Source organism: Mustela nivalis (genome assembly GCF_964662115.1).
Source record: "Mustela nivalis genome assembly, chromosome: 9".
NCBI classification, from domain to species: Eukaryota; Metazoa; Chordata; class Mammalia; order Carnivora; family Mustelidae; genus Mustela; species Mustela nivalis.
This window is the reverse complement of record NC_139028.1, coordinates 67874909-67892824: the sequence shown is the minus strand read 5'-3', so window position 1 is coordinate 67892824 and position 17916 is coordinate 67874909. Positions and strand designations below refer to the sequence as shown.

At 38.0% G+C, this 17916-nt stretch overlaps 3 protein-coding genes across 4 annotated transcripts; 1 reads left to right on the top strand and 2 right to left on the bottom strand.

Annotated features, from left to right (window-relative positions):
- Positions 1 to 522: 522 nt before the first annotated feature.
- LOC309840202 (olfactory receptor 52E4) lies at positions 523 to 1458 on the bottom strand (the record flags this gene model as incomplete). Its single annotated transcript, XM_082682276.1, has 1 exon — positions 523 to 1458. The coding sequence occupies one exon, from the start codon at positions 1456 to 1458 to the stop codon at positions 523 to 525; it is 936 nt and encodes a 311-aa protein (XP_082538402.1).
- Positions 1459 to 9668: 8210 nt separating this feature from the next.
- On the bottom strand, positions 9669 to 10604 carry LOC309840203 (olfactory receptor 52E8-like; the record flags this gene model as incomplete). Its single annotated transcript, XM_082682277.1, has 1 exon — positions 9669 to 10604. The coding sequence occupies one exon, from the start codon at positions 10602 to 10604 to the stop codon at positions 9669 to 9671; it is 936 nt and encodes a 311-aa protein (XP_082538403.1).
- Positions 10605 to 14759: 4155 nt separating this feature from the next.
- Positions 14760 to 15897, top strand: LOC309840200 (olfactory receptor 52E4-like; the record flags this gene model as incomplete). Of its 2 annotated transcripts, none has more annotated exons than XM_082682274.1 (2): positions 14760 to 14931; positions 15134 to 15897. In XM_082682274.1, 2 exons carry the CDS (start codon positions 14760 to 14762, stop codon positions 15895 to 15897), a joined length of 936 nt encoding a protein of 311 aa, XP_082538400.1. The 2 variants fall into 2 exon arrangements, with proteins under 2 accessions (XP_082538400.1, XP_082538399.1); XM_082682273.1 differs by having other exon boundaries at positions 14760 to 14952.
- Between the last annotated feature and the right edge of the window lie 2019 nt (positions 15898 to 17916).

Below are 17916 nucleotides of genomic sequence, written 5' to 3'. Positions count from 1 at the left end.
ACAGCAAGAACAAGAAAGGGAGCATTCAAATGCAAATGAGTAATGACTCTGGAGAAGGAAGTCAAAGCTTGAGGATTAATATGCAGAATATACATCTATGGAACAGATGTTCTAATTCAAAAAATGTCTCTCAGCCATGGCTTGCACTTTATTTTCTTCATCTACAGAATGACATTGTTGGATCAGTGTCCCTTCAGGGTCTAAGCTTAGCTAAAGAGAAGACACAGAGTAATGGGGAGAGTTCTCACCCTTTCCCATGAGGCATTCTACTCCCAAACCACTGCTGCCTCCAGAACACCTTCCTTTTCCATCAGCGCTTTCCCTTTGTCCAGTTACATGGGGTGGGTGAGCAGAGTGGGCAGCAAAGGTGACGTTGCCTTATCTGCCAACTCTAAAGGAATTCCAGTAGCAAATAAAAGTCTGGCTACTACTACCTACTCTAAAGGAAATCTAAAACAGAGGTGAGATTATTAAAATGTGGGTGGTATGTGCCTATGTTTTCCAAGTGTTGTCACAGAACTCTTATTTCTGTACAAATATCTTCACAACCCTCTCTCGGATCTGCTTGGTCCTGACTCCATAGATGACTGGGTTCAGGGCAGGTGGGACAACCACATAGAGATTAGCCAAAAGGATGTGGATATAGCGGGGAATGTTTCGACCAAAACGATGCGTCATAAAAGAAAAAAATGCTGGTGTGTAAAAGCACAGCATGACACAGACATGAGAACCACAGGTATTGAGAGCCTTTAGGCGGGCGTCCCGAGAAGGAAGGCGAAAAACAGCTTGAAGGATAAGCACATAGGAGGAGGCAATCAGGATCACATCCACAATGATGTTGGAAATCACCATGAGCCCATAGATAATGTTGACCTTGATGGGTGCACAGGCCAACCGGGCAAGACCCATGTGCTCACAGTATGTATGAGGGATGATATGATGCCCACAGAAGGGCAGCCTCAGGATGAGAAACACAAACGGAGTCACCAGAATTAAGTTTCTTCCAACAACAACAGAGGCCAGGATGCCAATGGTTTTATGCGTGAGGATCATGGTGTACTGGAGGGGGTTGCAGATGGCGACAAAGCGGTCATAAGCCATGGCCACCAGGAGAACAGTCTCCATGCCTGTGAACATGTGGATAAAGAACATTTGAGCAAGGCAGCCCCCAAAGCTGATCTCTTGGAGCTTGAACCAGAAGATGCCCAGCATTTTGGGGATGGTGGATGTGGACAGACCCAGATCGATCATAGACAACATGGCCAGGAAGTAGAACATGGGCTGGTGGAGACTGTGTTCAGTCTTGATCACAAAAAGAATGGTGATGTTCCCCACGAGGGCAATCAGGTACACGATACAGAATGGGAAAGCAATCCAGATGTGGACAGTTTCCAGTCCTGGGATTCCTAGCAGGTGAAAGAGGGGGGGATGGAACTGGGTGTCATTGGTGGAAGCCATGCTCTGAGGAAGTGTCACTGAATTCCTTTCAAAGTGTCAGGATCTTATTCTCTTTATGGTCTTTTTCTTATCAAGGTCCTAAGAAATGTAAAGAACTTTAATTCATATGCTAGAGGCAAGGCAGAAGAGGTTGATTACAAACATTAGACAGTCTCTTCTTTCCAGAGGGTAACTCAATAAAGTAGTGCTCTTCATACACATTATTATTCTGAGATTCATTATAGGGCTATTAAGTGTGTCTTTAGGTTTTGTAATAATGTGAGGTCTTTGAAGAAACTGACAGTATTTCACATTATAATGTATACTTACTGTTTTGGTATTCTTTTCCATTTAAAAAAAAAATGTTTATTTTTTTAATTTCTTTACAATGTTCCAGAATTCATTGTTTATGTACCACACACAGTGCTCCATGCAATTCGTGCCCTCCTTAATACCACCAGGCTCAACAAAACTCTCACCGCCCTCCCCTCCAAAACCCTCAGATTGTTTATCAGAGTCCACAGTCTCTCATGGTTTATCTCCATTTCTTTTCCAAATTGTCCATTGTTTACTTTTGGGAAATTGATATACAAATTGTTAAAGAATCCAAAGTCAAATGAAAATGGCTGACTCATACCATTGTCTGTCTTTTGATTTAATATAAATGTAAGGATTTGCCTCATGGATCTCATATAGTCACATGACATAAAGGAGGTTAATCAGATGACCTTTGAATTTTCCTCATTCTATCTTTACTCTGAGACCTTTGTTGTTTTTGATGCTTTCTAATCTTATGGAAAAACTTGGTTTTCCACCCCAGAATCCAGTTTATTCTGCCCTGATATTCTTCTAATAAATCGCCTTTTGCTAATCAGTTAGATTATGTTCATCTTCCTTAAAACATATAACATGAATAATGACCATACAGAATTACACAGTCCTGAAATTTTGCCTAGCTTCTTGTATGAATAGATCAAATAACTAACAAATTTCAATAACTCAGAAATGAAGGTGTTGTGAATGATTCTTCCCTGATCCCTAAAATGAATAAAGAAAAATTATTTTCTTTTAAGTTTTGTGTTGCGAGTATATTTTACAATTCTGATGCATCCAGTATAACATGACTTTATGTATTTACCTATTCTCTACCAATAGAAATGTTACTACTTTGGGGCAAAGCAGCAGGGGATATTCATTTTAATATTCCTAACACTGCCTTAGGAAGATATGGTTCCCAGTTTACAATTTAGCTGTTGAACAGAATTGGGATTGTGTGTGTGTGTGTGTGTACACACGCGCACATGTGTACGCGCATGCGCAAGTGAGAGAGAGAGAGAGACAGAGACAGAGACAGAGACAGAGTTAGTTATTAAAACTAATTCTTCTCATGTATGTGGTTGTATATACCTTTGCTGGCTAGTTATTGCAGAGTAGTAACAGGCAAGCAAGTTAATAGTCTCCCATTCTATGTGAGAAAGGAGCCTTTCTTGTCCCCAAAGAATCTAGAGATAAAATTGATCATGTATAGGGTGAAAACAATGTTTACCAGTGTTGAGGAGTCAATACAAGGCTGAGAACCAGAGAGCAATGGTTGCTGGAGCTTAGAAGAGTCTGAGGAAGCAGCTAAGGAGGACACAACAGATTTACAGTTTGCAGTCAGCCCCATCTTCAGGGCAGCTGCTTTATAAGGACTTCCAGCTGAGGAGGAGTTTTCCAGGAGAGTGGCAGAGGGAACTCTTTCTGACAGCAGAGTTCAAATTCAAGAGGACATCTACCCTCTCACAGTTTTGGTCAGAAAGCTTGACTTCCTTCCACTGCAGCTGTGTGCCACAAATAATGGCAAATAGTTTGGGGCCAATAAGCTCGAGGATTATTCCTGAAGGGCAAGACAGTAAGTTCATCTTTTTCTAGATGTGCACATTGACAAAGAGCCCAGACCCAAAATCCACTTTAAAAGCTTAATTGATAATGGTTATAGATCTTTCTGTTTTAGTGCCCACCAACTCTCAATTTATTGAAGTTGTGATTTTTATTTTAACCTGCTGGATCCTTTTCCATTGCCTCTAATACTATAATATTATAGATTATTTATATGGGCTTCAGATTCATTTAAATATGTCTTGAAATCTTGCTATGTCATCTGTTAACTGAGGCTCCTTGGACAAGTTACTTTTTAGTCAGTTTTATTTTATGTAAAATTGGGTGAATAAATTCTATCTAATATGATTTGTCTTAAACACAAATAAGACTAATGCATGTAAAGGACTAGCTCTTAGGATATATTCAGTAAATTGTAGTTATTTAAATTATTATTCTTTCCCCAAATTTTATTTTTCTTTTAACTCTAAACAGCTAAAAATGTTACCTATTAAATATTAAAACATTAAAAATGTTACCTATTACTTATTTTACTTGATCGTAAAAAGTTTATTATTTATAAATAACTCATGGTGTCTATAAGGTGAAATGAAGGAAGTATGGAGGGAGGGATGACACAAACATCCCAAAGTGAATGAGTAGGATGGGGCTTCATATTTAGACATATTTTCTAGAACTCTAGAGAAGCTCACATAAACCAATACAGTTCAGTTTGAAAGCAAACTGTTTTCTTTCTCATTCTTACAGAGTTGTCAAACTGGGTGGAATTAAGAGTTGATGGGTGTGGGTACCTTCTTTCAGGCACTGGCATGAATGGGCCACTTGGCAGAAAACATTGGGTATGGCTGAACTAGCAGATGTATTGGGCTCTAATAAAAAAGGCTTGGATATGTTGCCATAAAGTAGTGGGCCCACGAGGTGGCCACGTTAGAACTGACAATCTCTAAAGCAGGATTATGTGGGAGAAAAAATAAGATAATAATGCAGAGCAAATGTATAATGCCGACATCATTTTATTTGGATGTGACATCAGTCACACTTTCACATCTAACCTCAAACATAAGATAGTGGTCTGCAGTAGCTTCCTTCTGCTTCAGATGAACCGCAGCAAGCCTAGTTGCTTTGTCTGCTTCCCTACCAACAATCAGAGCAGTCTTCATTTCTTTGGTGATAGCAGATGAGGTTATGCTACTGTAAAGCTATCTGTGGGTTTCTAGCTGTGAGGAGTATACTATGTGAGCTGTATGTGTGTGAGTGAGAGAGAGACAGAGACAGAGAAAGAGAGAGAGAGATAAGGAGACAAGAGAGAGATTCTGCATATTACCTGTTGGCATATCTCTGTGCTCAACCTCTGATGTCTGTTCCAATCCCATGTGCTCTGTTATGTTCTTTTGTGACGAGAATAGACAATGAGGCTTTGGAGAACTCCTAAGCAGAGGAGAGGCCATTGTCCTCTCTGTCCTCATTAACCTTTTCTCCTCCTCACTGTAGGATCTCATCTCCCCTGTCCGTGTATCCTTACCTTTCTAGTATTTCCTCTCCTGGCCCTTGCTTGGAGCAGTAGCACAGAATGAGCCCATGTGCTTACACATGGTGATAGGAGCCCCTTCAGGCCTCCGGGTCCAAAGACCATCCTATCACATGGAAAGAATCTTTATAATGATGTGGACATCCCTAATTCTAGGCATGATCCAGAATCCCCGAGAGTCCTCTGGGCATAAACTTGGGCTCATGGGTCATTAAGCCCATCTCTTTATTCCTCCCTACTGCTTTTGCAGAAACAGATCACCAGACCAGATATAACTCCTAGCTCAGGGGAGATTATGTCTCCTGAGCTGTTAGGAAGGGAAATAACCTGAAGGGGAGTCTGTATGTGGAATGATATTGATTCTTCTCCCTTCAGAAGCCATGAAAATCCTAAGTTTTACACCATTAAGTCTTCAAAGTGTGTCTTCTTAGGAAACTGCCACTAGTGACACTTCTGCTTTGTTTAATATAATAAATGTGTGAATCCTGCTGAAGTTTGGGGTTCTGACTGTGGTTTCAAAAGATGAGGACCCCTAAAATAAATATATTAGACTGTGTCAGCAACTCTATTTTATTTAAACAGTGTTTGTACCTGTCGATAATAGTATCAACTCTCTTCCAAGTCAACAAGAGTTCCTTTACACTCTAACTAATTGTAAACAGTCCTTGGAGAGGGGATTTCATGTGTTTTAGCTCTTTGGGCAGAAGATCAAGGAAACTACATTCTCCTGAGAAAACAGAATCTAGCTAGAGCTCAAAGTCTAGTTTACTTGGAGTCTCCTGCCCTGGATGAGGATGGAGTAGACCTGCTAGTACCATAGGCCATAATGCAGAATTCTCCTGAGTACAGACAGGAAGACTGGAGGACAATTTAATACATTAGAAAACCAGTTTCTTATCTTCTAACTTCAGATAATTTTCAGTGGTTAAGGAAGAGAAGAAAATATCCGTGGTCCAAAAGAATTCTGGTTAGATCTGCTGCTATGATCTCCTTTCCATTTCCTCTCTCTTTTTTTTTTAAGGATTTGATTTTTTTTTAATTTTTAAAAATTTATTTATTTTCAGCATAACAGTATCATTATTTTTTCACCACACCCAATGCTCCATGCAATCCGTGCCCTCTATAATACCCACCACCTGGTACACCGACCTCCTACCCACCCCCCCGCCACTTCAAACCCGTCAGATTGTTTTTCAGAGTCCATAGTCTCTCATGATTCACCTCCCCTTCCAATTTACCCCAACTCCCTTCTCTCTAACTCCCCATGTCCTCCATGCTTTTTGTTATGCTCCACAAATAAGTGAAACCATATGATAATTGACTCTCTCTGCTTGACTTATTTCACTCAGCATAATCTCTTCCAGTCCCGTCCATGTTGCTACAAAAGTTGGGTATTCGTCCTTTCTGATGGAGGCATAATACTCCATAGTGTATATGGACCACATCTTCCTTATCCATTCATCCGTTGAAGGGCATCTTGGTTCTTTCCACAGTTTGGCGACCGTGGCCATTGCTGCTATAAACATTGGGGTACAGATGGCCCTTCTTTCCTCTCTTGTTGATGAATGAAAACCTTACTCCCTAGCCTCTCTCTGGTCACTCCTTCATGGTATCCATCCTCCCTACTGATCAACATTTATCTTTCCAAATCAAATCTAATTTCTACTTAATATTTCTTTTTATGCCCTCTGTGGATCCATTATATACTCTGGGCTTTAAATGATAAATTATGACCACCACTGTTGGGAAAGTCCTTCAGTGAATGTCCACACACCCTTTAATTCTATCTACTTCATGACTCTCCAAACCATTACACCATCTTTGGTGATCAAAAGTCCTACTTAGGAAACAGGCTGCTGTTCATTTCCACTTTCCTTTTGCTTTCTCCCCAATTCCCATGCCCTCTATGCTGACCTTTTTAAAAAATCATCCAGATACCATCTCTAGGTCTCTTATTTTTATATCGTTGTGTACTGCTATTATAACATACTCATTTTTTCCTTGGGTTTTAGTGTTTCCTACCTTTCCTAATTTTTTCTAATTTTTTATTGTAGTAGGATATATGTAACATAAAATTTTTAAGTGTACAGTTTTTAAGTGGACATTTTTAAATGTACAGTTCAGTAGTATTAAGTACATTTATATATCATTGCACATTCATAACCACCATTTATCTACAGAACTTTTTCATTTGCAAAGATTAAAACTCTGTATTCATTCAATAATGACTCCCCGATAGCCCCCTCACCCTTTCCCCTGGCAACTACTTTTAATTTTTTTATCTCTCCTTTTACCCCAACCCCATTTTACTTTCTGTTACTGCGAGTTTGGCTTTTTTTTTTTTTTTTAATTCCATATAAAACTGAGATCATGCAGCATTTGTCTTTATATGACTGTCATAGTTCACTTTAGCATAATGTCCTCAGGTTCATCCGTGCTCTTTCAATGGCAGGATTACCTTCTTTTTTTTTTAATTTCTTTTTTTAATTTAAATTTTAGTTAATATACAGTGCAATATTTGTTTCAGGAGTAGAATTAAGAGGTCCTTCTTTTTTAAGGCTGGGTAAGATTCCATGTATGATTTAGTTTCATACTAGGGACTGACCAGAGAGATTCCATGGTTAAGTCAAGGGGTATTTGGTACCTCATTACTTTAAGGGATAAAGAATATGAAACTAACTCCTACATGTAAAATTAATTGGATGATTATAAAAACTTGTGGACATGTTCGTTCTTACTGTTTCTCTTCTACTGTTACCTCAATATTAACTCATTTCACTGAGATTGAATGATCATCATTAATAATATAATTTAAAAACATTTGTTTTGTATATTAAATTAAGAAAAATCACTGGGAATAGCATAGAATTGGGTGAAGTGATTAGTATGGTAACTCCTGGAGTAAAATTTCACTGTATTTGATCTTATTTATCATTTTTTTTCTTTTCTGTTGCTGTTTTTGAAAACCAAGATTGCATTTTTTTTATACTGCTTTCATCCATTTCAGAAACCTCTGTTATACTCAATTTTAAACATTCCAAATTTTCTAAGGTTCTTTACAGTCCAGTTTACTTTTCCATCCCATTTTTTATGTTTGCATTTTTGATGTTCATGAATAATTTTCCTTTTTTCTTCTTATATATTTCAACGCCCAGCAAAAGCCATCCTGTTAAAAATGGGTAAATAAGGGGCACCTGGGTGGCTCAGAGGGTTAAGCCTCTGCCTTTGGCTCAGGTCATGATCCCAGGGTCCTGGGATCCAGCCCTGCATCTGGCTCTCTGCTCAGTAGGAAGCCTGCTTCCTCCTCTCTCTCTGTCTGCCTCTCTGCCTACTTGTAATCTCTGTCAAATAAATAAAATCTTTTTTAAAAAAAGGGTAAATAAGTATTCATCCTTGCTGTCTCCAGCTACTTTGTAGCTAAAGAATATGCTATGTCTCCTATTTCACACCAGATACCTCATCTTCATTTGCATTACCACTATCCAAATTCTAGTTCTTCCTGAATCACAAAGATACCTGAAAATTAACTTTGTGCTTCACTAATTTCGATATCTTATCCTTCCCAAATCTATTGCGAGATAAGACTTTCTAAAATTCCACACAATCATTTTACTCACCACTTCATAAACTTCAGTACTATTCAGTTTTCTATACAATAAACTTCAGACCACTGTATGCTTTTTTTTTTCATATACAATATTTTTTAAATTTCTTTTCAGTGTAACAGAATTCATTGTTTTTGCTCCACACCCAGTGCTCCATGCAACACATGCCCTCTTTTATATCCACCACCTGGCTCCCCCAACCTCCCACCCCCTGCCCCTCCAAAACCCTAAGATTGTTTTTCAGAGTTCATAGTCTCTCATGGTTCACCTCCCCTTCCAGTTTCCCTCAACTCCCTTGACTTGACTCTTTGCTCTTCTTTTCTTGGGTCTTATTGCTAATGATATTTTCTTATGTCAAGAAGGATAGATATATTGTGTTTATTAATTTTCTGGAGTCTGTCTTTTCCAATAATTCTATTTCAAATGATATGTAACGTACATTCTGTTGCATTACTGTATGCTTTTAATCCAAAATATGACTCTAATTGTTAAGTAATATTATCTATTTTTATTGTCTGTGTTTTAAACTAAATTACTTTATTAGTTGTTGACAAATATTCCCTTTTACAATTTTCATTTGTTCCATAAGTATTTGTTAACTCCAAAAAGGGCTATCCATATGACATGTATTAAATTTGCCAGTTCAAAAATGAGAGTGTATGATATAGGGATTAAGCTAATAAGAAACTTCATAGAATCAGGAACATGAAAGCACAGAAAGGGAAAAAATAAATACCAAAAGGTCTAGTCTAATTTCCATCTTTTGCTTCCAAAGTCTTTAGTAAAAATTATACTACTTATTTTTAAGCAGTACTTTATTACTTATAGAACATTTTTGCATTTCACTCAATACCTGTCATTGACTATGTGATCTCTAGTTGAACACCTGTATGAAAGAAGTCTTATTACTTGTAAGATATCTAGAACACCACACAGTTTTAATAGAAAGTTATTTCACTGAATCAAAGTTCTCCCCCTTCAAATTTACTCTTGTATGTAATATTCTATGCCAGGGGTCAATAGAGGATATCATTGCAGGTACACAGTTAGACAGACACATACATGCTTCCAACAACTACAAACAATATGCTTTTCTGATTACACACACACACACACACACAATTAACTTTGGTGAAAGAAATTTATATTAATTTTATCATAAATGTTTGTCTTTTCAGACTCTATGCCTTCATAAACTGAATGAATTACCCCTCATTCAATCATTTCTCAACAAACAGACTCTGTACCCGCTGCTGGATCTGCTTGGTTCTGATGCCATAAATGACTGGGTTGAGGGCAGGGGGTATGACTACATAGAGATTAGCCAGAAGGATATGGATATACTGGGGGATGCCATGACCAAAGCGGTGAGTGAGAAAGGAGAAGAGAGCTGGACCAAAGAAGGCAAAGATGACACAAATATGGGAGCTACAGGTATTCAGAGCCTTCAGGCGGGCATCTTGGGAGGGGAGGTGGAAGACAGCATATAAAATCTTAGCATAAGAGATAATGATGAGAATCACATCCAGAAACAAGATAGAAATATTCCCAAGACCATAGTAGACATTGGCATTAATGCTGGCACAAGCTAGACGTGCCACTCCCATGTGCTCACAATAGGTATGAGGGATGATTCTATGTCCGCAGTAAGGCAGCCTCAGGAGGAGAAAAATGATGGGTGCAATCATGCATAAGCTTCTTAGAACCACCACCACAGCAATCACACCAATGACTCTGTCAGTGAGGATCATACTGTACCTGAGGGGCTTGCAAATAGCCACATAGCGATCAAAACCCATGGCAAGAAGTACAATGCTCTCCATGACTGTAAAAAAGTGGACAAAAAAGACTTGAGCAACACAGCACCCAAAGCACAGCTCCTGAAGGTTGAACCAGAAGATACCCAGCATCTTGGGGATAGTAGTAGTAGAGAGACTTAGGTCAATCACTGACAGCATGGCCAGAAAGTAGAACATGGGTTGGTGAAGGCTACGTTCAATCCAGATAACAACCAGATTGATAACATTTCCAACAAGAGCAATTAGATACACAACACAGAAGGGAAATCCAAGCCAGATTTGTGCAATTTCCAACCCTGGAATCCCCAGCAATAGGAATGAAGAAGGGTGAGGGTCAGTGATGTTGAAAGAAGACATTCTTCTGTGGGCTGACGATAGCATGATTTTCAAAAGTTACTGCTGTTTCCCATTGGACAATGCATTCACGTTGAACTGAGATCTACAAAAATTAAAAATAAAAATATTTCCTAACAAAAGATTAATTTTGGAAATAAGTTTTTCTAAAAACCTTTGATTCTTTCGCCCCTTTCAGCTCTCCATAAGTAATTCCAGTATCACTCCTGATGTGCACCACAAGTGAGATAAGCTAATGAGCCAGGTAGAGGCTAACACTATGTCTTTTTTGAAATTATGGGTTCAGAAGAATTAAACGAATTAAATAAACAATATTAGGAGATAATAAAATTGGGAATAATAAAAACTGCCACAATAGTCATGGCTATCATTAATTTGGCATTGTTGTTGTCATTATTTCCAATATTATCTCATTTAGTTCTACCCCACAGTTCCATAGCACAAGTTCTGCTGGTGTCTGGTTTATGGAAGAGTGAGATTTTGCCAGGTTCATTAACTTCCCATTACTTACTACACTAATATGCAGCAGAATCAAGATGTGAAATTAGGTGAAACTAAGCTTTGTGACACTGATGTGGATCTGTCTTTACAAACTTGTTCATTGAAATAGTGAAAGGAGGGAGAAGGAAAAATAAGGAGTAGGGAAACAAAGGACCTAGAATAACCAAACTACCTCAGAGCTAAAAATTGGGAAGATTTGCCATATCATCTATTGAAATTTTCTACAAAACTGTGATGATTATGGCAGTGTTACTGTTAAAAGAAGAAAAAGAAAAAGAGACAATGGAACAGAACTGAGAATCTAGCAGCAGACCCACAAAATTCTTAGGGTTCAGATATCCAAAATTAAGATATTCCCAAGTAGGAAATTAAGATAAATTGTCAAGGAGGAATGATAATCTTTCCCAGATGAAGTTCTTTCTGAAGAACCTATTGACTTCTATAGCTGTTGAGAGGAAAATGTGATAATTAAATCTGATCTGCGCTCTGGAGCTGGCTACACAGCAAACTTTGAAGGCATAGTTCCTGATACTGTCTTCACTTCTGACATCAACTGCCAGTTCACGAAGTTTCCCAAACTACCCCCAAGTTTAGTAATCTACTAGAAGGACTCCCAGAACTCCCTGAAAACTATTACACTCATGGTTACAGTTTATTATAGGGAAAAATTAAAATCAGACAAAGGAAGAGATGCTCAGGGCAGAGTGTGATGTTTGTAAATATGAAGCATCCGTTGTCCTTCTGCATGGAGTCAGGATGAGTTACCCTCCTGGCATTAATGTGTGACAATATGTATAGAGTCGTACTGCCAACCAGGGAAGATCACCTTAGCTTTGGTGTCCATAGTTTTTACTGGATCTTCATTATGTATACATGATTGATTAATTGCACAGATGGTTGAACTCAATCTTCAGACTGATGCCACATGACCCAAAGTCTTACTCCTAAGTTATATTGTTGTTATTTATGGTATGGCCAGTCCCTTCACCCTAAGATCTGGTTTGAGCAGCCCCCGCCCTAAACTCCTATCAGATATGACAGATTACTTCCTAGAAGCCAAGAACAAAGGCCAGACCTCTCTTAGGTAAAGCAAAATTCCTTACTATACATCTCTTTATTTAGTTCCAAAGACATTTTTTGTTTTTGCTGTAGCTATGATTTTCACCTCTTCTCTTCTCTTGGGTCATGGTATCATTTGTAAAGTCAGGTCTCCCAATAATCAAGGTTGAATTCAGTTTAATCCTTTTGAAATGTAAAGTATAAAGAGAGACCAACAGCTGATCAGCATATTGTATCCTTTTTTATATCAAGGATATGTGTGGAATCAGTCTAACTATAAGGGAGTTCAAGCTCATTACTCTATCCTTAATTGCTTACTATGACTTTTTTTTTTCTTTGTATCTCACTCACTATGAAGGTAATATGTATAGGAAAAAGAAGCAAATGTAATAGCATTTAATATCACTGGCACTGTGGTATGGAATGGATTCTGATTCTATTCTTGCCGGATGAGGTTTTATGTGTCTGAAAGAGTGTCGGTGCCTAGCAGATATTTCCTTTCCAAATTTTTCCCAACTTAGTCTTCTTCCTACATCTCCGCAGACCAGTGATCTGTGCCATTTCATTCCCTGCCCCAATATTCACCGTATTAACTCAATTTCTATGAAACCAGTTGCAATCTTAAGCATATATTGCAGACTCACTGATCAGAAAAACTTACCAAGTTCCCTATCTTCCATCTTAGGGAGTCATTTAACAATTCTGAATTCAGATGCTGAAATTTACATATATGTATATATATATGACCTCAATACACACTAAGAAGTATTAACAAAATGTTGTTGTGTATGTTGAGGGGATTTGTAATGAAGTCTTCAGGTGCCAGGTAGTCTGAGACATTGAAATGAAAATGAATAGGGATTCCCTTTGGTCATTACACCAGACAAAGAGAAAGCTCTAGGGAAATTTCAGTGAACCTTGCTGTCTGCTTCTCAATTGCTAGTTTTTGTTATTTCACATAATATTTATAATCATTAATATTTTCTCTTTTTCTCTCCTTCCTTCTTCCTTATTTTGTTTTCAGTCTATGAAATGCTTGGACTAATTCTTTGGAATATATCTGTATCTATCTATATCTATCTAATCTATATCTATATCTATATCTATCTATCTATCTCTCTATATCTATATCTCCAGAAACTCTCATTCTGTTTTCAGTCTATGAAATGTTTGGTCTAATTCTTTGGAAGATAGGTATATATAGATATATATGTATATATCTATATATATAGATAAAGTTGCTAGATACAGATAGATCTATCTATATATATAGATCTATCTATATAGATCAATCTAGATATAGATAGATCTATATAGATAGATCTATATATATAGATCAATCTAGATATAGATATAGATATATATATATCTCCAGCAACTCTTTTTTATTGTGAAATATACATAAAAGTTAGCATTTTAGTCATTTTAAAGTTTACAACTCAGCAGCACTTAGTACATTTACAACACTGTGCAACTGTTACCACTATCTAGTTGTATAAAATGTCATCACTCCAGAATGAAATCCTGTGTGCATTAAATAATTACTTCCCATTCTTCCAGCTCCAGGCATCAGATCAGATTTGCTGTCTCATATGTCTCATTGGTTGCAGAAGTCAACAGCTATGGGGAAGAAACTTCACAGCTTAACATTTACTTTTGCCCACTTAAATTCCTATTTGGGGATAGAAAATTTAAAATTGTACACTATGCATACCATAGGATATTATCCAGCCTTAAAAAAGAAGGAAATCCTGCCATTCCAGCAACATGGATGAATCTAAGGACATCATACTAAAGTAAAATAAGCGAGTAACATAGATAAATATTGCATGATCTCAGTTTTATGTGGAATCTCAAAAAAAAAAAAAAAAAAGACAAAACTAACAGTAACAAAGTAGAATGGTGGGTACCAGAACTTGGAACATGTGTGAAAAGGGGATAGTTTCCAAAAAATGTATATTGGTAGTGTCTAGAGATGGTGAGAGGGGACCATGGAGAAATTACTGTAAATGAGTACAGATTTTCAGCTTTTGCAAAATGAAGAAAGTCTGGAGGTAGTGGTTATGGTGTACAAAACAAGAATATCTTTAATACTACTGAAACTTAGACTTAAAAATGGTGAAGATAGTAAATTTTATGTTATGTGTAGTCTATCATAATAAAAATTGAAAAAAATGGGAAAAATGGAAAGGAAAAATATGTATGTTATATGAAACTACAAGAGATGTAGAGATCATATCTGAATGTTTCATACAGAAGACTATCATGGAGGACCTGGTATTGAAGGAGAGTAGATATGTACTGCAATGTGAAGTATTTTCAGTTCCTACAAATATCTCATATTATGATTAATTTAAGGCACAGATAATATTGCCAATAAAAAATCTCAGAACTACAATGTATATGAAGAGCACTACTTTATTGAGTTACCCTCTGGAAAGAAGAGACTGTCTAATGTTTGTAACCAACCTCTTCTGCCTTGCCTCTAGCATATGAATTAAAGTTCTTTTCATTTCTTAGGACCTTGATAAGAAAAAGACCATAAAAAGAATAAAATCCTGACACTTTGACAGGAATTCAGTGACACTTCCTCAGAGCATGACTTCCACCAATGATACCCAGTTCCATCCCCCCTTCTTTCACCTGCTAGGAATCCCAGGACTGGAAACTTTCCACATCTGGATTGCTTTCCCATTCTGTATCATGTACCTGATTGCCCTCGTGGGGAACATCCCCATTCTTTTTTTTTTTTTTAAGATTTTATTTATTTATTTGACAGAGAGAGAGATCACAAATAGGCAGAGAGACAGACAGAGAGAGAGATGAGGAGAAGCAGGCTCCCTGCTGAGCAGAGAGCCCAATGCGGGACTCGATCCCAGGCCCCTGGGATCATGACCTGAGCCGAAGGTAGAGGCTTAACCCACTGAGCCACCCAGGCGCCCCAGGAACATCCCCATTCTTTTTGTGAACAGTCTCCAACATGACTAACTTCCTGGCCGTGTTGTCTATGATCGACCTGGGTCTGTCCACATCCACCATCCCCAAAATGCTGGGCATCTTCTGGTTCAAGCTCCAAGAGATCAGCTTTGGGGGCTGCCTTGCTCAAATGTTCTTTATCCACATGTTCACAGGCATGGAGACTGTTCTCCTGGTGGCCATGGCTTATGACCGCTTTGTCGCCATCCGCAACCCCCTCCAGTACACCATGATCCTCAAGCATAAAACCATTGGCATCCTGGCCTCTGTTGTTGTTGGAAGAAACTTAATTCTGGTGACTCCGTTTGTGTTTCTCATCCTGAGGCTGCCCTTCTGTGGGCATCATATCATCCCTCATACATACTGTGAGCACATGGGTCTTGCCCGGTTGGCCTGTGCACCCATCAGGGTCAACATTATCTATGGGCTCATGGTGATTTCCAACATCATTGTGGATGTGATCCTGATTGCCTCCTCCTATGTGCTTATCCTTCAAGCTGTTTTCCGCCTTCCTTCTCGGGACGCCCGCCTAAAGGCTCTCAATACCTGTGGTTCTCATGTCTGTGTCATGCTGTGCTTTTACACACCAGCATTTTTTTCTTTTATGACGCATCGTTTTGGTCGAAACATTCCCCGCTATATCCACATCCTTTTGGCTAATCTCTATGTGGTTGTCCCACCTGCCCTGAACCCAGTCATCTATGGAGTCAGGACCAAGCAGATCCGAGAGAGGGTTGTGAAGATATTTGTACAGAAATAAGAGTTCTGTGACAACACTTGGAAAACATAGGCACATACCACCCACATTTTAATAATCTCACCTCTGTTTTAGATTTCCTTTAGAGTAGGTAGTAGTAGCCAGACTTTTATTTGCTACTGGAATTTCTTTAGAGTTGGCAGATAAGGCAACGTCACCTTTGCTGCCCACTCTGCTCACCCACCCCATGTAACTGGACAAAGGGAAAGCGCTGATGGAAAAGGAAGGTGTTCTGGAGGCAGCAGTGGTTTGGGAGTAGAATGCCTGATGGGAAAGGGTGAGAACTCTCCCCATTACTCTGTGTCTTCTCTTTAGCTAAGCTTAGACCCTGAAGGGACACTGATCCAACAATGTCATTCTGTAGATGAAGAAAATAAAGTGCAAGCCATGGCTGAGAGACATTTTTTGAATTAGAACATCTGTTCCATAGATGTATATTCTGCATATTAATCCTCAAGCTTTGACTTCCTTCTCCAGAGTCATTACTCATTTGCATTTTAAGGCTCCCTTTCTTGTTCTTGCTGTCATTCTTGCTCCCTTTCTTCTTTCTAGTCTGATTCCTTCCATCTCCATCCCTTCCTCCCTCTCTCCCTTACTCTTTCTCCCTCCCTCTTCCTCCTGCCTTCTCTCCCTCTCTCTTTATCTCTTTCTATCTCATCGTCACTGTTTCTCCAGTAAACTAAGTATCTGTGACTTGAAGAATGTGCGAGACTACAGCTTACATCTATCAAGGATAGATGATATTTTCTCACTTGACACTAAGTCATGTTAGATGTCAATAATTTTATATGCTCTGTGTCTAATTCCAGTTGAATTCTACCTAAAATTTACCTCATTTGCTATACTGTTTGCATTCATGATTTAAGAAAATTTCGAGAAGGAAATTAGGATCATTGTATGATAAAGTCAAAAACAGTATTGATATCAAGTTCAGAACAATCTCAGTATAATTTATTAATCCTGTGGATTTCCAATATGTATTTTCATTTCTAAACTCCCGATATAGTAAGGGGATAGAGTTTGCTCTCCTTTAGCAGTATGTCATAGCTTTTAATATAAAAATATCACACTTCCTTGGTTAAGTTTATTCCTTAATATATATGTTATTATTTTTTGATGGTGTCGTAAATGGAATTTAGTTCTCAATTTCTTTTTTAGATTATTCATTGCTAGTATATGGAAATACATCTGATTTCTGTATGTTAAAACTATATTGTGTAACTTTGTTGAATTTATTTATTACCTCTAATACATTTTTTGGGTGTATTCTTTACAATATTCTTTACAAAAGATTATATCATTTATAAATAGACATAGTTTACTCCTTCCTTTCATATTTGAATGAGCTTTTCTTGCCTAATTTCTCTAGCTAGAACTCCCAGTACAATGTTAGATAGTAATGTTGAAAGCGGGCATTCTTGTCTTGGTATGATCTTAGGGAGAATGTTTTCAGTCTTTCATCATTGAGTATGATACAAACTGTAGTTTGTTGTTTTTTCCCCCAATGAATGCCCTTTATCATTTAAGGAAATTTTCTTTTATTCTTAGTTTATTGAGTATTTGAAAGGTTTCTAGGTTTTGTCATTTGTTTTTCTGCATCAGTTGAGAGGTTTATGTGCCTTTTTCTTTATTTCATTAATGTTAGGTAATATATTTATTGATTATCCTGAACCACCTTGCATTTCTGGGATAAACTACAATTAGTCATGGTATATGATCTTTTTACCATGCTGTTGCCTTTCATTTGCTAGTAGTTTGCTGATTTTTTAAAATTTATTTTCAGCATAACAGTATTCATTATTTTTTCACCACACCCAGTGCTCCATGCAATCAGTGCCCTCTATAATACCCACCACCTGGTACCCCAACCTCCCACCCCCCGCCACTTCAAACCCCTCAGATTGTTTTTCAGAGTCCATAGTCTCTCATGGTTGACTTCCCCTTCCAATTTCCCCCAGCTCCCTTCTCCTCTCTAACTCCCCATGTCCTCCATGTTATTTGTTATGCTCCACAAATAAGTGA